General features: G+C 54.4%; 3 protein-coding genes across 3 annotated transcripts; 1 reads left to right on the forward strand and 2 right to left on the reverse strand.

Moving 5' to 3' along the window:
• Positions 1–381: 381 nt before the first annotated feature.
• GCG54_00008049 (Anditomin synthesis protein L) lies at positions 382–1,208 on the reverse strand (the record flags this gene model as incomplete). The annotated part of the gene is made up of 4 exons (XM_045408021.1): positions 382–444; positions 498–642; positions 703–969; positions 1,021–1,208. The coding sequence occupies 4 exons, from the start codon at positions 1,206–1,208 to the stop codon at positions 382–384; spliced, it is 663 nt and encodes a 220-aa protein (XP_045265693.1).
• A 752-nt stretch (positions 1,209–1,960) lies between these two features.
• GCG54_00008050 (uncharacterized protein) lies at positions 1,961–2,922 on the reverse strand (the record flags this gene model as incomplete). The annotated part of the gene is made up of 2 exons (XM_045408022.1): positions 1,961–2,466; positions 2,520–2,922. The coding sequence occupies 2 exons, from the start codon at positions 2,920–2,922 to the stop codon at positions 1,961–1,963; spliced, it is 909 nt and encodes a 302-aa protein (XP_045265694.1).
• Positions 2,923–4,345: 1,423 nt separating this feature from the next.
• Positions 4,346–9,461, forward strand: GCG54_00008051 (ABC transporter FUM19; the record flags this gene model as incomplete). Its single annotated transcript, XM_045408023.1, has 13 exons — positions 4,346–5,521; positions 5,572–5,788; positions 5,839–6,524; positions 6,575–6,748; positions 6,797–6,962; positions 7,029–7,373; positions 7,427–7,550; positions 7,610–7,681; positions 7,736–7,786; positions 7,839–7,903; positions 7,956–8,121; positions 8,186–9,166; positions 9,230–9,461. Coding segments are annotated over 13 exons (4,455 nt in total), but the record flags the coding sequence as incomplete, so codon positions are not given.
• Positions 9,462–22,293: the final 12,832 nt, after the last annotated feature.

Below are 22,293 nucleotides of genomic sequence, written 5' to 3' on the forward strand. Positions count from 1 at the left end.
TCCATCGAAACCGAGGACTTCCCGAGGAAACCATGCCCGGCGTCTAAGAAAGGCGTGGGTATCTCAAGGTGGGATAGTTGAGATGATACTATGCAAATAGCGATGGGAAATTGGTTCATTGTAGATATACAGAGCGGAGAAGACACTCTTGATAGGGGCAGTAGGAAAAATGCAAAGCCTTGTCCGTCCTAATTAGAAACGAGTAGCCATTCCCGAAAAATCAAGGCCTGTATAGCGATGTGTTCTAGTAACAGTGTGAATCCTCCAAGCCACCATGCCGCAACTCCGAGCTTGCCATGCCAAAACGACGACTCCAACAGAAAATCATCACCTAGCGACGTGGTATGTATCCGACTGCGGAAACAAAGAAAAACTAGAAAGTCACATAAGAGGCCTGTCCTCACGACCGTCCAACCAGCTAGAGCAGTTGACGCAACGTTGCGCCTGGAACGTAATCAGTATTGCAGTCGGCGACTTTGAGCTATTTCGGCACATACTTTGATGCTTATACGCTTGCGGCAGTACTTGCACTTGACCGTAGGTCTGATGATCGGGTCTCGAGAAAAGAGTTGAAAGATGTGCGCAAGGCCATAGAGGGCGAAGCCGATGCAGAAGAACGAGACAAGTTGGTTGAGGAAAGAGCTTTCGAAAACAGTCAGTAGTCACGCACAAGAGAACAGTACTCCCAGTGAAGCAACGTACCCGTAAGCCATAACGACTGCACCATCGTCCTTGGCGCGCTCAAGAGTCGTGTACTTGTTCTCGTGGCTGTAGTTGGGACCACCCTTGAGAACGGCGAACTTCTCTTCAATATTGCGGTTCAGAGGGAAGATGATGGACATGGGCGGCATCAAGATGTTGTTCACGAAGTTGTTGACGAGTGCCGTGAACGAGGAGGCGATTCTTCGGAGGACATGGTCAGTCGCGATTCCTACTCGAGATTCGGTACAGTTCTCGATTCGTGGTATCCTGGAGACAGGATCTGGTGCATGCGTCGATTGACACACGAGGGAAACTTACATCAAGCCCAAGGCGATGCCGAGAATGTCGCCCTGGGTGGCAAAGTCGAGGAAGCCCTCCCAAACCTTCCTCGCTTTCACCTGGCTTCGGTTGAGAAGCGGGATGAGCTGGTCGCCCTCCTCATCACTGTCCTGGAGCTCCGGGTGGCTGTTGGCGGACGAGATGCGATTGCTGAATGGGAGAGGCATCTTGAGGATTCTCCTGAGGGGTCGGTCCTTGATAAGATGCAGCGGTTGTCGCGAGGGCGGGAAGGCAAAGCTGGGCGCAAGGCGGAACTCTATTCGGCACGAGAGGCTTGAAGTTGACGCTCGAGTTTGACTTCAGATGTAGTTGGGACGGCGGGGAAGGTCTGAAGTTCAGCTAAGGTTGGGTTTAGGCTGAGGGGCAGCTGAGGTCGTGGCCGAGAAGGTGCTTTCCTGTTTAGGGAGGAATGACGTACCCCACATTCCGGACTGCTGCGGTGGTAAGTGGGTCTTCGGAGCCGGAGCCGGGCTTCGGTTGCTGCGGCAGACGCAGGACGACAAGGTCGTCAGAAAATAGAGACAATATGAGCGATAGATAAGCAGAACAATTTGTACAGATACGACGAGGATGAAGACGACAATAGGTGCCAAAATGGTGCGGTCAATTACATGCACAGGCTAGAACGGCGACAGACAACGGTTTTGAGGCAAACGTGGCATTCAAAGTAATCTATTCATCTTGCTACATTTCGATGTTCTGTTTCGAAATTGTTCATTCTAAGGAATCATTTGTCGCATCAATGGTATCTTGTGAAATAATGAAAATGATCGTGATGTCAGGGTGGCCGTTGTAGACCGGCTATCAGGTCAAACCTGACAAACAGTGTCCAAAAAATCGCTTTCGCGTCGAATTATCCAATCTGAAGAAAAAGAGGCGCACAGGGTTTGGGTCGATTATTCTTCAACGAGGTTCATTCTTAGAAGCTGCCCTTGTTGTGGCGCTTCTCAGTGTATCCTCTCTTGGTTGATCGTCTCGCCACGCAGCACTGAGTAATCCAGTAGACGGCAGAGACAGCCATGACTGCAAAGGCGACCCAGGAGATAATCATGAACTTCTGGCCGGCTTCTGCCGACAGACCAACGTCTTCGCCTACGTCGTTGAGCTGCTCCGCGCCCTTCTTGGCACCGATAGTTGTGACCAAACTGCCGGCAAACAGCACGATTGCTGCAAGCATGGCGAAGGTGAAGTTAGGTATCGTCGCACGCTTGGCGGGACCAAGGAAGAAGGCAGCAAAGGAGCCAAGAATGGCGAGACCCGAGAAACCGATGCCTAGGACGTAGAGAACGAAGATGGCGAGCAGCGCCTTGTTGACCTTATCCAAAGCATCCTCGATAGTATCGGGCCAATCGAGGTCAGCGAGGCTCAGACGCAGGGGGCCGACGGACAGCTCTTGGTCCAGCATTTTGGTGAGGTTTACATTGGCTACATGAGAGTCAGTGATGGAGCATAACGGAACGGTACGACGTGGAACTCACGACCAGGCTTCGGCTGGGTGCAGGCAGAGACGTTGAGCCAGACGTTGGGAGCCGTGACGTTGGGCGCAAAGTCACCCTGGCACACGTCCATCAGATGCAGGGAGTACCAGTGAGAGATTCCGAGCTCGTCGGCGAGACGATCCGCGATGTCGTTGCCGATGTCGTTGATAATGTCAGACGTCTTGTTGCGGACGATGCCGACTAGCCTGTCCCAGGTGCTTCCGTCGTCGCCGGATGAATCAGAGCTGACGTCCAAAACATTCTGACCGAGTCCGGATGTGTTGAGGCGGATCACGTCGTAATCCTCCATGAAGCCTTCCTTTTGGCCGGCAAAGAGGGCCAGGAAGGAGAGTACGAATGCCACTATGGATAGTACCAGCGGTACTATCGCGGTGAAATGCATGCTGCCGACGGAAGTGTTTGCTTCGTGTAAGACAAAAGAAAGGTGGTTGGACTGGGACGCTGTCGGTGGGCAGGTGGGAACACGACCGGAACTGTAAGCTACGGCCTGTCGACAGGTTGTCTATGTCTAGTACGTGGTGATTTGGAGGTGGAAAGAGACAGTGACAAAGTCAACGAACTCTTGATTTTAGGGCAGCCAAAGCTACTGTCCTTATGAGGGAGGGTGCGACCTAAAAAGATGAGTGAATCACAGCAGGCCAGCCCATCTGAGACCCCATCGAGACCAATGATGCAACCAAAGAGACCCCGACTTCCTGAGTGGGCGTCAAAGAATGCTGTGCCGTGACGATGGAGACGGGGGTCAGGAACAAGGCCGTTTGTCCCCATCGGCGTCACTTGACTGGCCCGGGGAAAACCCAATAGCCTGGGCGGCAGTTGGGCGGACCAGAAAGAGAAGAAGCGAGCATCATCTACTTGGCTGTTTGTACCCTGTGAGTGTTGTTTTGGTGGGTGGAATAGCGCAGCAAGTTCTGTCGGGCCTGACGTGGCCAAGATTTTAGTCATGCGAGAAGGGTTGGCGTTGGCTTGTTGTTGTTGCGCAGAGGTTGGTCGGGTCTGTGGGCGAAGATGTCGAAGTTTGCGTCATCGGGGCCCACCCTCCCTCTGTCAGCCCTTCTTTCCCGGCTGGTGGCGCCAGTATTGTCCGTGGGCACACGGGGGCCCACATAAACCGGTCTAGCCCGTTCATCGGATGACGCCCGGGAAAACCTGTTTGGACGAGACAGGGATGTGGCGTCAGGTTTTGGGCAGTTCACAGCCACTGAGGACCCTGAAGGGACCTGCTTCTGAGGTTCTGAGGTTGCGTCTGGCGCTGTGGAGGCGGGCCCGGCGCGAATGGAGACGTGTGGCAGGCTTCGGAGGGTGTTTGGGCAGCGCTAAGCAGATCTCACAGTACTGGGTTGGCTGCCCAGCCGAATACATGCAGGTAAGTACCCATCCTCTGAATTGGTACTGGCCTAGAATTTCCCCAGTCAATGATGAACGACCTTCCTTGGTTTCCAAAATGAGAAGAGGGCTCAACTTTCTTAGACTGTTCTGTTTATCCCAAGAACGGCAAACAAAAATAGAAACATTTGAAAAGCTTCTTTCTTTTCCGAGGGAGACTGTCGCGTTGTTCCCATAACAATCCTGCCGTCGGTATTCGGACGCGGCGCTCGATTTCGTGTGAATCTCTATAGACATGCAGGATTCTCCTTGTCAGCAGTTTGATTGCTTTGCTTAACCACCTTCCTTTACCGGATAGTGTCTCAGGGGAAGGCTCGCTCCCTTGGATTGCTTGCTGACAGACCGGGCATTAAAAAGGCCAATCCCTCAGTCCTGACTTGCGCAGGTTCCCTTTCTTTTATCAACGTTCTCATTGAAGCCTTTCGCCCACCATGGACAACTCGACTTCAATCATGTGCTCCCCAGCCGCCGACGATTCTTTCGGCCCAATCATCCACGACTGCCGTGACGGCTTCGACTTCACTCTTCCTTTTGAACAATGCCTCTTCACTATTCTCCCCGCCTCACTGCTGCTTCTCGTCGCCCCTCTTCGTCTCTTTCAACTCGGGAAGCTTCCTCGCGCTGTCTCTGGAAACGTTCTTCGTCTATGCAAGATCGCCGCCATCGGCATCCTCGCCGTCTTGCAACTCACCCTGATCGCACTTTGGACGACCCATCGCGACGAAGGGCGTCTGCGCACCGTGTCTATCGCGGCATCTTGCGTGTCTTTCGCGGCCAGTCTGGTGTTTGGCGGTCTCTCGTACATAGAACACTCGAAGAGCCTTACGCCTTCGTCCATCTTGAATACATACATGCTTGTCTCTCTGGTGCTGGATGGAGCAATCCTCCGCACCATATGGCTGTCGCACTTAAGCGCTGCCATCAGCGCCGTCTTCACCGCCTCGTTTGCCTTGAAGACGGCCATCGTGATTCTTGAAGCCCAGGAGAAGACGGGGTATCTTGTCGACTCAGACGGTCGGTCGTTAAGCCCTGAGGAGACCAGTGGCATTTACAGCCGAGGTCTCTTCTGGTGGCTTACGCCGCTGCTGATGACTGGGTTCCGTCGTCTCCTGAAGCCACTTGACTTGTTCACACTGGATGAGTCCATGTCGGCTGCGGTGCTGAGCGAGCGCTTCTGGTTGCATTGGAACGAGTCATCGTCGACGTCGAATGACACTACAAACGATTCACCTCGTCCGCACAGCTATCGGCTCGTCTGGGCTTGCATCAAGACGCTGAAATGGCAGTTGTTGGCCGTCGTCCCTGTGAGGCTTTGTCTCCTGGGCTTCACCATCTGCCAGCCTCTGGTCTTGAATCGTTTCCTTGACTTCCTGCAAGACCCGTCCGAGAATGTCAATCATGGCTATGGTCTTATTGGGGCATATGGCCTCGTTTATCTTGGCATCTCCATCACGTCAAGCTTCTATTGGCATAAGGCGTTTCGCTCCTTGACTATGCTTAGGGGCGTGTTGGTCGCCGCCATCTACTCCAAGACGACGGAGCTCAGGAGTGCTTCCAGCGACGATTCCGCAGCCGTTACTCTTATGTCGACAGATGTAAGTCTCCCGACATCTTACCGTGTACTTCGAGTATTAACTTTCCCAAGGTTGACGCCATCATTCGCGCCTGGCGGGAGATACATGAGTTTTGGGCCAACATCATCCAGTTCGCCCTTGCAACTTGGATCCTCAGCAGTCACATCGGCTACGCAGCCGCGGGCCCCATAATTGTATCGGTTTCTGCTTTGATAGTCACTTTCCTATTTGCTCCTGCAACGCAAAAGTATCAAGTTGTGTGGATAGAAAAAGTGCAAAAACGCATCGGTATGCATCCTTCCATCTTGTTACAACTCAAACCACTCACGGAAAGTCAGGAATTACTTCGGCAATGATGGGACACGTCAAGAGCATCAAGATGTCCGGCCTTACCCAGAAGCTCTCTCAAACGATTGCGGATCTCAGAATTTCGGAAATGAAGGCCGCCACCCCGTTTCGCGTGATTGCTGCAATCACGTCGGCCGTGGCTCAGATTCCCCTCATGATTTCCCCGGTGGTTGCTTTCGCAATGTACATGGGTATCATCTCCCAGTCTGGAGAGACGCTCGACGCAACTAAATTGTTTGCTGCACTCTCTCTGGTCATTCTGTTGGCAAGCCCCCTGTTCTTCATGTTTGAGACGGTCTTGGACTTGAGCGCGGCCCTTGGGTGTTTCCACCGCATTGAAAACTACCTGTGCCAGCCGCCACGAAACGATTGCCGCTCATTTCCATCAAGCCCCTCCACCAAGTTGTCTCGCAATGGGAATGGTAGCTGTGATGGGGAGAACATCGCAATACGAGTTCAAGATATATCGTTTCGGTGGAAACCAGAGTCTGTCCCTGTTCTTCATGGACTCAACTTCAGCGTCGTGGTCGGAGAGCTTGCCATGGTCGTGGGATCAGTGGCATCTGGTAAGACGACACTCTTTAAAGGTCTCCTCGGCGAGATTCCTTACGTTGATGGACCTGTTTCATTGTCCAGCAGCAAGATCTCATGGTGCGAACAAAGCCCGTGGCTAATCGTAAGTAAAACCGTATCACCCGTTGTCGGACAAAAGCTCACATCAAATAGAATGAGACCATCCGAAAGAATATTACCTGCTTCTCAGAATTCGATGAAAGCCTCTACCGACAAGTATTGGTAGCCTGCGATCTTGAAAAGGATCTTGCCATGTTCCCGGACGGCGATCATACGCTCATCGGTAGCAAAGGTCTTGCTTTGAGTGGAGGCCAGAAGCAACGTATCGTAAGTCGTACCCGGCGATGATGCTCTGCTGTTACTGACGTCGGTCAGGCGCTTGCAAGGGCAGTCTACTCTAGGCCCCGGATCGCCCTCTTCGATGATGTCTTCAGTGGTCTTGACAATCACACGGCCAAGACAGTGTTCCGCAGACTTTTCAACCTGAAGGAAGGAATTCTGCGGGCTTGGGGCACTACGATCGTTCTTGCAACACAATCAGGTGAGAGTTCGCCATCCATGCGTGAAGACAGCCCAGGGTTGTACATAAGACTAACAAGAGACATAGTCGGCTTTCTATCACAGGCAGACTTGATCATAGCACTTGGAGACGGGCAGGTGTTAGAGATAGGTACATTTGCAGAGTGCCTAGAGTCGGACGGTTACGTCAAAAGCCTTGCAACCATCGGGGCCGGCAGCGGTGATGAGGTCACTTCAAGCGAATCTCCCATCGACACATCCAGTAATACGACCGGGAAAGAAACCGCCAAAACCGGTGCCGAAACGGAAGACAAGCGACGTCAGCTTGGAGACTGGAGCGTCTACGGTTACTACTTTGGAAGTGTTGGCGCCATACTTGTGGCAGTTATGCTTCTCCTCCAGATGTCTTGGGCTTTCTTTTCGACATTCCCAAGTAAGTGTTGCAATCATCATCCCAAGCATGACATACTGACAATATTGTAAAAGCGGTCTGGCTCAAGTTCTGGACCGACCATAATGTCGACAATGCCGCCTCGGACTCTGCGTACTACCTCGGTGTCTATGCTGCTTTGCAGGTAAGCGGCGTTATTTGTTTCGCGATTCTCATCTGGTAAGTCCATGTGCCGTACTCCTGGAGCCAAGACTTCGTAGTGACACTCATATCTGCAGGTTTGTCCTTGTCCCAATCGCATCAAGGTCGGGCATCAACTTGCACCAGCGCCTCCTCAAGGCTGTCATGCAGTAGGTGATGTTCCCCCAAAACAGCCATATTCTCATGTCTGACAACATAAACAGTGCCCCACTGGCTCTCTTCACAAGCACTGACATCGGTTCCATTACAACTCGGTAAGTACCCGAAAGTCCCAAGGTCGGGCTCCAAGACGCCTGATGTGTTTAGATTCTCCCAAGATATCGGCTTAGTCGACCGCAATTTGCCGCTGGCCCTGGTCGTATCCCTCGCCAGTACGTTCCTCCCCCGTATTGGTTGCTATGTACTAGACTCTGAACGTTACAGGCTTCTTCACCTGCATAGGCAAGGCATTCCTGATTGCCTCCGCCTCTTGGTACATCGTCATCAGCTTCCCGGTGTTGATACTCGTCTTCTACTTCATCCAGAGGGCGTATCTCCGTACCTCCCGCCAGCTCCGCTTCTTGGATCTGGAGGAGAAAGCCCCGGTGTAGTAAGTCATCTCTGACTCCGGCCATACAAGGTGAACCTTGGACGTTGACATCGATTCCTAACAGCACCCACTTCCTCGAGACGCTTTCTGGGCTCCCCACCATCCGCGCACACGCCGCGACGACACCCTCCATAGCCCACTCGCACACCCTTATCGACCGCTCGCAACGCCCCTTCTACATCCTTCTTCTCACACAGCAATGGCTGACCCTCGTGCTCGACCTAACCACAACCGCACTAGCCCTCCTCGTGGTCGGCCTCGCAGTCCGCCTCCGTGATACCGTCTCTGTAGGCCTGACGGGAGTCTCTCTAGTCCAGCTGATCTCCTTTACCGAGACCCTCAAGATGCTGATCCAATTCTGGACGTCTCTGGAGACATCCATCGGTGCCGTCGCACGGATCAAGAACTTTGCTGACGATACTCCTGACGAAACCGAAGATGATTTGTTCAAAAGGCAGCTCCTGGGCTCTGAAGGCCGCTCAGTATCGGCGACCTTGCTTCCAGGATGGCCTAACAAAGGCTGCATCGAACTACGGGACATCTCGGCTTCATATGGGTCTAGCACCAATGATTGTGATGAGAAATCAACGCCCAAGGCCCTAAACGGTATCAGCATCTCCATTCGTGCGGGTGAGAAGATTGGTATCGTCGGACGCACCGGCAGCGGCAAATCCTCGCTGCTCCTCGCCTTGCTTCGCCTCTTGCCCCTATCATCGGGTTCAATCCACATTGATGGACTGTCTCTAGACACTCTCCCTCTTCTGGAACTCAGATTGGCTCTGATTGCAATCACTCAGGACCAGTTCGTTCTCCCGGGGACAGTCCGCCAAAACATCGACCCGTTTGCCGCAGCCTCTGACGAGAGCATCGCTTCGACACTGACACGTCTCGGTCTTTGGGATGCCATCCAGGAGAAAGGTGGCCTGGACGCAGAATTTGCCGAGGAGGCACTCAGTCATGGGCAGAGACAGCTCTTCTTCCTGGCGCGGGCTGTCTTGCGTCGTGAGGTAGGCAAAGTCGTTCTCTTGGACGAAGCTACGAGCAGGTAAGGCCTCCGCCGTTGCCACCCGATTCGTTTCATACGTAGTTGAGCTTACATGGAATGCAGCGTCGATGCCCACACCGAGCGTATGGTCAAGGACATTATTTGCGAGGAGTTTAAAGAACACACCGTCATCGCGGTCGCGCATCGCCTAGACACTGTTGCTGACTTTGACCGAGTCGTAGTTCTTGACAAGGGACATATCGTAGAAGTCGGTGAGCCGCAGTCCCTCCTGCTCGAGAAGGGTGGAAAGTTCAAGGAGCTGTGGAATGCGAGCAGGCAGAACCGGGTCTCTTGAGACTAGATCACGAAGCAGAGAGTCGTCGCAAAGATATGTCTTGCCTTGCGGTAGAGGTTCTGTTCAATCGTAATTTGTATGCTCTAAATCACAGTTTGCGCAAACGCCTCATCTATCTGGTCTCTTTCGACGGTGATGAACCGTCCCTTTCCACCTCTTTGCCCGACAATGTACCTTTCGATTGCCTTGGCCATCTCTGCCGCCTCTAAATACCTTTGACCATCGGCTATAGGAGTGTTTTCGCTTATCTCGTACCCATACTTCAATACGAGTGAAGACACCTTGCTCCACGGCCCATTCCAGTCGACCTTATCACCATCTACATTAACCATGAGCGCCTTGAACCAAGCACCACAGCCAGTGATATCTAGATGTTCCAGTCCATACAGGCACTTGCTCAGCTTCCGCAGCATGATGACGGCCTCAGTCCAGTCGTCGTCGAGGGTGTGAGAATACGCCCCAGTGCCCGCATACTGTGACGTGTGGCCCTCAGGCGATACAATCGTCGCGAACTTTGCCTTAGGCGTCAACGCCGGCTCGGGCCAGTAGGCCAGACTGAGATGCGTGAGGGTGGGTAGTTTCGCCGCGAGCGCGAGCAGCTGCTTCCACGACACACCGGGCCCGTCGGCACCAGCTCCTGGAGTGACGGCCAGACAGAGGTGCGTGATGTTGGGCAGAAGTCTTGGAGGAAGCGACGGAGCCTCCGCCGTGTCCCAAGAGTCATGCACCTCTTCCGGTGCCAGAGCCAGCTGCAGCGGGAAGAGCACGTCAGCCAGTTCCTTGACTGACATGGAACAGCCGATGGAGCCCGTGAGGTCGAGGAAGTAGATGTCGTTGTTCAGAGACACAAGGTCCTCGGGTTCTTGGGACAGCTGGGCCCCGTCCTCTTCGTCAACGGCGGGAGGTATCAGGATATTGCGCAAGTCCGCAGCGGACAGACCGGCCTCGTACCACAAGCCTATGTACCTGGCCAGAGAGGCCCGGACTCGGCTGGGAAGCGTGTGAAGGTAGTACCGATCATAATCCCTCTGGAGTTCCCAATTCAAAGCCATCCTGCGCAATAACAGGTCCGTCAAGCTGCCCTTGTCCGGCTCGTAGGAGCCCGGCAGGCCTTTGACGGCGCCGCGAACGGCGATGGCATGGGCGCTGTTGTAACGGGTGGCATTGCTGCAAGAACGGGAGAGCCAGCTGCGTGGAGGTGGCGGGCCGGGAGGGACTCGTCTCCCTGTTGCGTCAAATCTCGGGACACGCCTGGGTGGCAGAGGAGGCGGTTCTGGGATATGGAGGATCTGTCGGATGGCAGGCGGGACGGTGGGTGTGGCTGCCAAGGATGCTGCGGTGGTGCGACTTGAGGAGGCGTGGGAGGATCGGCGGAGATCGGCCAAGAGTTCGTTAACGCCCTTGCGTTGGCTTTCTGTTTCCCGTGGCTTTCGTGTCAGTTTTCTGGGTTGACGCCGCGGATATAGGATAGGAGGAGGGAAAGGTGAATGAATGGTAGGTAGCAAACGTCACGTCCGGAGACGCGGTGGGGGGGTGGGAGGAGCTGGGGGAATGTGATGGGAGGTACTCACGGCCAGATGTCGAGGCTGAAGCTGAGGCGCCCAACGATGCGGGGGCCGTGGATTGCGGCTTCGAAAATAGGGATTGATGCCTTTTCTTAGGCATGCCCGAGGAAATGTTAGATACGAGAAAGCTGTGGCGGAAGCTCTCGGGAGGAAGCTGGAGGGGGAGACGTCGAGATGCACCTCAGTGGCAGACAAGAGCTGAGGGCGGTGGGCAGGGGAGGGGTGCAGAGTCGCAGCAAACAACCTCGGGCGAACGTTTGTCGCTATGTACTGCAGCAATTCGCGTCTGCCTGGGCGAGAAGGGGAAAAAAGCGTCAGCGACAATGATGACCAATTTGCTCCCGCTGGATTGTTAGTCACAGCAGTCAAAGCCCAGCCAAGCAGTCAGCTTCCGCAGTAATCGTCGGAGTCACACTTGACGGTGGAGTTGCTCAGAATCCCTAGTACGCATGCACCTGCAGTACGTACTCCATAAAGTGCCTAAGGTAGGGCGATTCGGATTGTGGAGCTGATTGAAGGTGTGGCTTGACTTGGAGGATGGCTACCTACCTAGGGAGGAACGTTACGGATACAACGTCATGTTCAGAGGAAGAAGGGGGGGAGGGGAGGCGGCGGAAGAGGGCGTGCGTGCCTGCTCTTGGCATCCATGTTTGTCAGCGCCCGGAGTCGGCCCTGATTCGCTCAAAGCACATTCCATCGCAGTCAGCTTCCAGCATCAGCAAAGAGTTGAATGAGTCTTCAACAAACATGTGGTCCGTGCATCCCGGCCGGCCCGGACAATGAGGGCCGGATAGTTAGCCCGGACCAGGCCACAGACCGAGACGCCTTTGGCAGCGAGGAGCCCCGCTTTGGCGCCGGTCTTGCGGCGACCCACTTCGGACTGTTTGAACCTACGGTGCCTTAGTCCCGTAGCTACTCCCAACTTTACCGGCCCGATTGCCATTCGCGTCCACTTGTTTCCAGCCCCATCCGAAGGCTGCTTCTTAGAGTTTGAGACTACACCCGTCACCCATGTGCCACGAACCTCGGTGCGCTGTTTTAGTATCGTGAGGTGAGGGTGAGCAGCTGCCGATTCCTTGGACCCAAAATGTACCTACTCTATCCGGATCTGGAGAAGGAGTCCAGGCCCCATGCCGCTGAGGGACCATGGCGCATCGTCCTTGACTGTAATTGTCGACTTGACATCTTGGTAAAGCAGGGTTGGTGGAACCTGAAATTTGACAGGTAGCAGACCCACGCCCGATTCCATGTGGCAAGAACGTCGTGGGAAACGAAGCTTATTGATAGATGATCGCTGTTTGGGTAACCCTCTTCTTGCAGAGTGTGGGGTCTGAGTCGAAGCATTCGTGGCGCCACCCGCCTCGGATACTGCTGATCACCTGCCTGCTGGGCTTGTCGTACCTTTCTGATCTTCTGGTCTACCTAGAGATGAGCTCACTCTGTCCGCGCCTGCAAAAAGTCTGGTTAAAACTGCCGTTATCAGTACCCTACTCGTGGCTTAGGTGCGCGGGCGCCAGTGGCCTCCTCCGGCACCGACGCGTTGTCTTTTCAGCTGCTCTTGTCAGATGATGTCTCGAAGTAGCAGAACGTCTCTCGGTGAGCGGCTCGGAGTGGGCTGACATGAGCATCGGGTGCCCACACCATTGGCTCTGTTGTCATTCGACCTTCTAGTAGATTCACTGGCTTTGCGTGAGTGCGAGTCATTGGCCCATCGAAGAAGCTTTGTTCGCTCAACCTGAACGAGGACTAGATTACTTCTGCAATCATTGAAGGCGCACAACAGCGGCCATCCTGTTGTCCTAGCAGTGATCGCCTGCCGTCTTCCAGAGAGGGCTGGCAGACGATGGACCCATGGACTATCCATGAAGATCCTGTCAAACGTTGCATCCATATTAACCCATGGTTGAATCCCGACAGGCGGGCCTGAAACCGGTCTGGGAAACAACGTGCATGGAAGCCGCGCACGGTGTTCAGCAATGACACGCTGAGATGGCGCTCAACTTTCTCTCCTCGTGCTCCCAATATGAAAAGATAGTCGTGGTAATGCTCCGGGCCACGGGGCTCTCGCGGTCCAGGCCTTGTCATGGTTCATCATGGGTCGATGGTTCAGGCGGGCGACAACTCACGAGTCTCGGTCCATGTTCATCTCGCGTCCTCCAGGAGGCTTTCTGACGGGGACCTAAGAAGTCTTCCACAGCATGACCAGGGACTTGGTCGTGGGGACGAAACATGGCTTTGTGGCGAGAAATTTGGCTGAGGGGAACTTTTACGTTTGACAGGCCAAGACTAATGGTCCCGATGTGGAAAGAGGAAGCGAACAAATCCGGAAATCTGTACCCTTACAATGACCAGATCCGACGTCTGAGCGGAGCTATAGCAACGTGGTGAATACCCTAGTCTTTCAGTGAGCCCATGATACACTTGTCGGCAGATTACCGGTGTACGCCGCGATGATCCCGAGTAGATGGTTCATACGCAGGTCTTCATCTGCTCCATGTGGCGACACAAGTGGCTATGTGCGAAGCACCCCCTTTCCGCGCGGCGACGTGCGAGCAAGCAATCCACAGCTTTTTGAATGGAATAGTCTAGGCTTTGGCACCCGAAACCAGGCAATACAGCTCTTCGAAAAGATGGCATCGGCACGAAAGCGTGACGGTCAGACTCTGATTATGCGTTGACAGGCACTTCTCGTCGAGAAGACTGAATCGAAACTCTTTCTCCACCAAGTCCTATAAAGCGTATCCGCGCTTTCGGCTAACGCCCTCCTTGTACCACCTCAACTTGGAGCTGTCGCGATAGGGGCCTATCGCCCCAAAGTCACCAAGGAAAAGCCATGGTTAATCGCGATCGCTGGCTCTTGAACCTGGCAGAGCTTCATCTCCAGAACGAAGCCGGGTACCGGAGGACTGAAAACAGACTGATTGCTCTTTTTAGTTGGTGCTTCTGTGAAAGGGGGTTGATCTTCGAAAAGAGCCGGCAGAAAGCGGGAGAGTGCAAAGGTTCATTTTTGGGAGGGCGAGCATCTGAAGACTCCGATCTCTTGACCGCTTCTTTGAGGACTTTTGTGAGGTAACCAGCCTGTTGGGAAAGGCAACAGTTCCATCCGCCACCCCTCCCACCGGGGGTGGCTCATTGTAGGCCAAGGATCTAGACGCCCGCTTCGAAACATCGAAACAGAGAAGACGCGGTGAGCCGCTGTCAACCTATTGAAGCAGCTGAGATTCCCCTGTGATCCCCTTCTCGCCGGTAGCTAGGCCTCCAACCCAAGGTGCGTATTGAAACGCAGTGCCTGGAGCTACACCGAGGATGGCTCAAGCGCTAAGAAGGCAGTTTTGTCAATTTCATCGTGTCTCACTTCCTCTCAGAACAGAAGTTGTCAGATTTTGCAAGCACCAAGCAGATGGCCCCGAGTCCAGTCGAACAACAAGACGTTTGTGTTTAGGAGAGTCTGAGTTCGAGCTCTTGACGAGTCCAATGGGCCTCAATGAAGCGGCATCATATCCCTGAGAGCCAGACGGCAGCATTGCATAGCCAAGTAATGAATGGCCGGGTCTGCACGCAAGCCGATCCGCTTGGCTCAAGACTATAGCAGCGCCGGGGCGAGATGGCGACGTGTGGACCCAAACGGTCAAAAACCAACCCTTACAGTTAGCGATAAATTGCCGTCCGTAGAGATGGGGTGTAGACGACGGGCTTGTATCAAATAGCATGAAAAGAGACAACATGTCGCAAGCCGCGGTAGGGTACCAGAGAGGCCCTTGGGGTACCTGATGGTACATGGAGCGGGAACAAGAAATGTCGACTTGGGGCGGGACGATCAGTAGCTCCGAGTGCGCAGATGTTGAATACAGCCTCGGATTCAGAGGTCGAGCCCTGCATTGGAGAATGCGAGGAGAAAGTAGCTTGTGAGGTTGGCGAGAGCAAAGGAGGTTATTTTGAGGTCTGCTTAGACACAGAATGTGATCCACGACTCCACTCAACAAGCTAAACGAAGTCGTTTTGGGCCATTGCAGAAAAGGGAAATGCCAAAGCGTTTTCGAAGGCGAATGCCGCGCTTGGTTAATTTGTGGTTGTTTGCATCATGGCGGAGCTCTAGAAGACGTGTTTGCCTACCATGGCATTGTGTCTTGACAAAAGCCATGTCGAGGGCAAAGAAGAGTGAATCGAGGCATACCCGAAACAGAGATTGAGAGACGGGGAAGAAAAGAGAAGAAGCACGGGCAGCAGTCGTTTCTGCGATGGTGATGCTTACTCGCACGCAAATGGGCAACGTAAAGCGACTGAGTGAGTGACTTACACTTGGAAGCGACTGACGAGGGAGGGGCCCATTGTCCCAAGGCCAAGGGAGAGTCACAGTCGGTGAGTGATCACTGAGGGGTAGACAGGCCAGGTCAGGACAACAGCAAAGGTAATATGACAGCGAGAGATGCAGCGGGCCACGAGAGGCCGCTTGAAGAACTTCACCACCGCCCTTCTTCTCTGCCTGGGGAGGCACAGTGCAAGGTGCCTGCCTTACATTATGGGCTGTGGAAGGTGAGGTACCTTACCTATGGTAAGGTAGGAAGGAAGGAGCTGCTGGCGTGGGGTGGTGACGGGAGCTCTTGCCTGCCGGGACTGCACAGTTTACCTTTACCCAATAGGTAGGTAGGTACCTTCCATTACCTTTCCCAGCTCAAGGTGCGAATGAGAGTGGAGGGCTGCAAGACAGTGTCAAACCCACCAACAGGGAACTGTACATCACAGTTCTGCAGCAAAACGCACTGTGCGCACAGTAGAGGTGAGCCTCCCTTCACCGTCCAATGATCGCCTCCCTTCCATTGCCTACAGCGCAGTGCCACGGACTCCACTCCTACACCGTACAGTGCGAATTAAACCCTGAATGACATGACGCGGGGTGGGGTGGCCTCCGTGCTTCTCTGGTCACCGACACCGAGACAGTGCAGAACTTCCTCCTCCATCTACCACGCAGCGGTTTTGACGATTTGTCTCGCCCAACATTCAGCCAACCAGCCAGCCAGCCAGCCCACCCCCCTGGCTCTCTTGTTTCCTCCTTCCTTTCAAGCCCACCCGAGCCTTACGCCCTGCTATATCCCCAGCAGCGAATGATCAGTCAATATCCTGGCTTCCGTCACCTTTCTGGCATGGCTACAGAGTACGGTACCCAGACCTGCCAGGCCGGTGGAGGGCACCAAGGCACCACCACCGCGCCAGAGAACTTGCCTGATGCGTGAAAGCACAACGGCGGAGCGGAGCCTTGACGATAAATCTACCACACTGGGCTTCCGACACCTGTCATGCATCGCTACGCTAGACGCACGCGCAGACGCAGACGCTGCACAGCAAGCAAGAAGCAACAAGCAAGCAGCATACGTGGATTCAAATCTCCGTCACCTCACCGGTCTCGCCGTATCCCTTCCCGCTGTGCCATCCCATCGTGATCCACAGCAGCCAACGGATTTCAACTTCTCTATCCCGGCGCGGTCAAAGAGAGAGAACCCTGCCGTATCATACCGACTCTTGGCCTTGGCTCCCGCATCGCAGATACATACAGGCACCCAGGGTCCTTACCTACGTGGAGGCTGCCTGCTTCGCAGCGATGCTACGCCGCCGGTACAGAGTACGTACATTGCCTTTGGACTCCATACCGACATGGCGGGCAGGCCGGCTCAGGATTCAAACTATACCCCCAGAACAACGCACCCAGCAGCCCTTTTGCATATTGCACCGTACCGCACCGCTCCAATCACCCCGTCAAAATTCTGTGTCACCACTCTGCCCGCCCCCTGTTGTGGCCCCATGCAGTAGTGACTTGCTTTCTGCACGCCAGACCGTCGCCATCAGCATCCGCTCCTACATGCCATCACTCAGGCTTTCAGCTACCTGAGCGGTCTCCGCCTACAGCTGATGGAGAAAGGACCCTGGTGCTCGTGATACGTCACATCACACAAGATCTGATCTATGGACGCAGGCAGTCAAGAAACATGGGGAACCGGTACTTTTTACAGTTTCATCTGGCAGCCGGCCGCGAGAAATCCGGCGACGGCGATGACGAGGGAGGAAAATAAGCTAACCTTCACACATCTGGGGGCGTGGTTTGATGTGCATATCGATGGCATGGGGCCGGCCACAACAGAGAGATCATCAGCCCGCCTCCGTCCTACGCCGTACGTACCGTCCGTCCAAACATCAGCAGCTACCTTGGATCCAGCCACGGACAGGTCACAGTCAGGTTCCAGCGGCCCGATCCGATAGTACTGGAGCATACTCGACGGTCTACCTGCCAATCAATGACAACCACTCTTCCTGGGCTCCCTCGGAAAATGGTCCCACGCGTGGTGCATCGGCATGCTTTGCTGCAAGTTCTAGCTCTTGGAGCTCGGCAAACAGCCCCCTCAGCTGTTCGATCTGCGATCTTATGCCCTGCTGAACTGGCAACCTCATCACCCCGACCCCGACGTCGCCGTCCAACCGACCAGTCCGATTGACTAAAAAACTCCGAAATCAGACTTCTGAAACAATCAAGTTGACTTGATGCCTCAAGTATGGTGGCGCGCAGACGTAACAGCTGGCTAGATCATTCCGGACTAGTTGACGGGAACCTGCACAAACGACCAATCCAACTAACGCGCCCGTCTTATTGAGGCTGCATTACAGAACACGAGGTGTAGTAGTAAATCCTCAGGCCCTGAATCTGAGCTCTCCTGGCTCGAGATTGGCTGTTCATCGCCCTATCCAGAAGAGCCCGACTGTCTGGATATGGAGGATTCCAGGTTTCTTTACCCTCCTCGGGTACGCTGTAATCTCATTGGGCCACCACGGAGAGGCACAGCTCAACAGGTTCTATTTCTGCGCCCTTGCTAGCTAATCCCACCTCGGGAAACTCGCTATTTTTACAAACTTCGAAGGAGAACTTTTGAAGTCGCGATGAGTTGGTGTGCAAAGTAGGAGTCCGGTACCTTCCCAGAAACACAGCATCCTGGGGCAAATGATCCGATGGCACCTTGTCAACCGGTTCAAGCGAAACCCTATTCCTCTCGCACGTGTCATGTGGCGAGCGTGTCTCGGCCGGCAGAGACACGCCTTCTTCACTGTTTGAGCTCCTAGACATGGGAGCTGGCTTGGGGTCTCGTCGAACGTTATGTCCAGATAAACAAGCAACCGGGGCTGTTAGCTCGGCGCGGCAGCTTTAGGGCCGAAAGCTTCCTGGTGGATCTCCAACAATCCCATGGTTGCCGCCAAACATGTTGTTTTGGCGTGGCTGTGGAAGCCGCGAGGTTGCCTCCGTCATCCCCGTCAGCCCCGACCGCAGGTACTCTGGCTGCATACAATGGTTCCGACTACACGAGGTCAAAGCTTCGTCATTCGCATTCACTAACATCACCTTCTTTGAGCCAATCCAACAACATCGACGCAGGGTGTTGGTCGAATCTGGACGTCATGCGGAACCTCGATCTCAGTGGCCAAGATAGTCCGCTAAACGCCCACGACCTGCTTTTACGCCTGCAACGTGCCGTTGATAGCCCACTTTCATGCCTGGGCAAATCCTTTCCCTATCAGAAGGGGTTGTTTGTGGCGTTTCATCCAGCCCTTGACGGACGGGTAGCCGCAGATTTGCTGCATGGAAGGAGAGGTCAGCGAGGCTTGGAAGACGCTCTTCCGTTCACAGCACAAGACCTCGACTTACCCGGACACACACCGACGCAGGTCAGTAGATCCTCCGCTCCTTGGCCTCAGAAGGAAGAGGCTTCCGAGGCCCGGATCCATCCGTTGTATCATCGACAAACCACGTAGAAGCGGAAGAGCAATCCCATATTGTTGATAGGAACAGGCATAATGATGTCGACCAGTCGGTAGGCTGAATAGGGAGGTGTCATTCCACCCTGATTGCGTCCTCAGACACGGACACAAAGGCTGGCTTGCTTGAATGACCCCGTGGCCTTGGGCCATTGAGAAGCTTGGCTAGCAAACTCGCGTCGTACGGGCTCTCACCCCCTGCCAGAATACCTCGTCTACGGCGGCTTTGGTTCTTTCTCGGTACTTTCAATCGACGGCTTGGCGATAGACAGCTTTCTGTTTTGCGCCATCAGTCTACACGCCCATTCCAGCAAAGAGACCACCAACGCAAGGCAACGCACGTCTTTTCGAATAGGAGACTGGGGGTATTGGGAGCTCTCCACACAATCCAATGTCCCTTCACAGTTGTCTCAGAGGCTGCACAACCCATTTGCTCATGCGTGGGGACTGGCCCCCGCCCTGCCTTCCGACTTCGTCTTCCTTGCCTTCGACTCCATGGCCGCCGGCAGCGTGCTTGGAAAACTGAGGTATCTGCTCTTCCTCTTGGTCTGTGCGACATATGTCGAGCAGTAAGTCGCATGTTGAGCCTCCAATCCATCTTCGCTGCTTTTGTGCGATCTCGAGCCAGCCACATCTGGGGGCCTGGTATATAGACACCTGGTTTCCAAGATCTTGCACTCTGTTGGTCTTTTCGCATCTTCTTGATCTGATCGTTCATTTCAAAATACCAAGCCTTTCCTCAGACGTTGGATTCATCAACGCAGGCATCGACATTAGCTCGCCAAAGCTTCCTCGCATCAAGCACGCTACAACGACGAAGCTTATACGTCCTCGCCGCCATCACACTCGAAGTTCTGTCAGCTTATATAGCAAATCTGTCAATTGACTGATTTGCGCAAAAGTCGAGCGAGACTCAGAGACCGTGAGTACAATTTTTCCCTTGTTTTGTACTTGGTTAATTCTCACTCATCCGCTTCCTGGATGACGAACGGCAATGAGATTTGCACTAGGGGGCGTTGGCTTGGACCCATATTGCCGACTGTACCGCGCCAGGCCCCGACTCGTCTCTGTTTGAGGGGTTTGTCGTTGCTCGGCGGGGATTTCTTCCGCGGCGCAGGCGTCGAATTGAACGGAACAGGAGCTGAAGCTGACGGTCTCCAGGTAGCACAATTCGTTCTGCTCTTCTTCCTGCGAGTGAGTGAGCATCCGTCCCATAATGTTTGATTCCTCGGGGGAAACGACCGAGTGGATCGCTGGTACTCGAACGAACGTCCAAGACAAGAGGCGACGAGTGGAAGCATGCTGTATGGCGCAGAGTGGACGTCGAGTTAAGCTGGCTGGCTTGTCGATTTTACCGGCCCATCTGCGTGGCTTACGCCGTACCCGTCAATGAATGGCGGTGTCCCTAACATGACCAATCCTGCCGGCTTACGGGGTCAAAAGAAACGACCAGTCTCCTTCTCGACGAGCATCAACCTCAGTTGCTGACAGCAGTTTCAAAATGTTCAGGTCGAGCAGGATAAAGGGCTACAGACAAACCCTTGGTATGACCGGAGCACTTTTGGAGAGTCAACCGGTGAGTGCTATGAAAACCCATTTCCCAGGCGAGAGAGGGGGAGAGGGGGAGGGGATAAGACATATCAAGACCAGATGGAGCAAGGCAGGATCTCGTGTCAAGTCGCAGGAAACGCCCGACAACCAACAGGAAGAGAGGGGCGTTCGGGTCTAGCGGGCAAAAGACGGACAAGGGTATTTTGGAAGAGCGTCAGCGTCACAGTTTGCTAACAACTGGGGGTTGGAAAAAAAGAGGATCGAGGAACTGGGGCGAGAAGACCGCTGCTCCAGCACCAGCACCAGTACCAGCACAGGTACGAGCGCAAGCATCAGCACCAGATCGCCGCCCATCTACTACGGCGCGACACCCCTCGTCGCCGGAGACGACCGTCGTATGAATCCTCAACAGCTGCCCAAGGTACCTTAGCTTTTATCTTTTTTTTTCCCCTGTCGGATCTCATCCCGTTTCATTTCCAGTCCAGCCCAGTCCAATCCGATCCTTTTCTTTCCGTTCCCCTGCAATGCGACTTCGCGCTTCGTTTTTTCCCCTTTCCCGCCTTCCCCTACAATCTCTCGCGAATAGACGCTGTGTTGGACACACAACGGACGACGGCCCCTACCTTACAAGAGGCGTCGAGCGAAACGTCAGCACAACAACCATGGGCCGGCCGGCTTGATTAACCCAATCAATTCTTCCTCGGGGTTTGTTGGCCATTCGGCGGGGTTTCGCACTTGCACAACGCACACTTCAACATCGTACAACTCAGCACTGCAATCGTCGGAAGACAGCCTGCCTTTTGACAAGAGAGGGAGAAGTCAGAAAGCAGAATCGACACGACTTGACGGGTGGCGGGCGAGCCAAAGGGCAGGCAACGACTGTCACTGGGCCAGGCCGCGTGCCGACGGCGTGATCCTGTCCCGAGGGGCAGCCAGGCGAACAAGCGGGCCGAGTGTGAGGCTTTGCGAAGGAAAAAGAAAAAAAAAAGGTGCGTACGCGATTCGACGCTCATTGCTTTTTCTTGTTTCTCCCGCCTAGTGCACCTTCATCAGCGGCAGTTTGAATTTGTTTGAATCTCAATCATTTTCCCTGATTTTCTATTCCGCGGCCTACGTCTGCAAGAAAACAGAAAAACGGACGGGAAGCACGAGGGCGCGCACACAAGAACCCCAGAAATGGATGGATGCACTTATCGAGGTCGGAAGCTCTCCTGCTTTAGCCGGGTTTGGGACGATCAGTTCGACTCCCTGGACCTGGCGAGGCGCACAAGTCAGGATGCCATGGCCCTTTTCATGCGGATCGGTACCACACCAGCGCCGCGCATCTGGCACCCAGGAGGCGCTGCGATGCCTGGCAGCGCCTCTCGTTCTTGGGCGAGGTGATGGGATGTGGGCTGGGCGGTTGTGCAGGTGGGAGTGGGTGTGCGTGTGCCTCTCCTCCTCCTTCTTCCCATCGCCCTCTCTCTTGTGCGTTGTGTGTGTGTGCCCACCGCACGACTTGCCTTTTCGACCCCATCGGCTAGCTCACACGGTCGTCTGCAAGCAATTGCAAGACAGCCAGCTAGTAAAGTACTTTGTGGTGCCTGGCGGTATCAGATCGTACTGCCTGTATCCCATGTTGCCTCCTCTCCTGCACGTCTACTTCTCATCGGTCGGTCTCAACAAGACGAGGCCAGACCGGTCAAACACCCACCCCTCCGCTGCTGCTGCCATGAGCACCTCCCCTGCCCTCAAGACGTTTTGACTCCTGTTGCCTCTTCGTGGGAAGATGTCTCTCTTACGTGTCTCGAGCTAACTTATGGCGACTGGTGCTCTGCAGGCCACACTCACTTGCTCGTTAGTCTGTCTATCCTCGATGGATCACACCTGAGGCGCCCCTCACTGCTCAAGCACGGCTTCCTGAAGGTTGCGACAACACAGCG

This window comes from Colletotrichum gloeosporioides (genome assembly GCF_011800055.1).
Source record: "Colletotrichum gloeosporioides strain Lc1 chromosome Unknown consensus_35, whole genome shotgun sequence".
NCBI classification, from domain to species: domain Eukaryota; kingdom Fungi; phylum Ascomycota; class Sordariomycetes; order Glomerellales; family Glomerellaceae; genus Colletotrichum; species Colletotrichum gloeosporioides.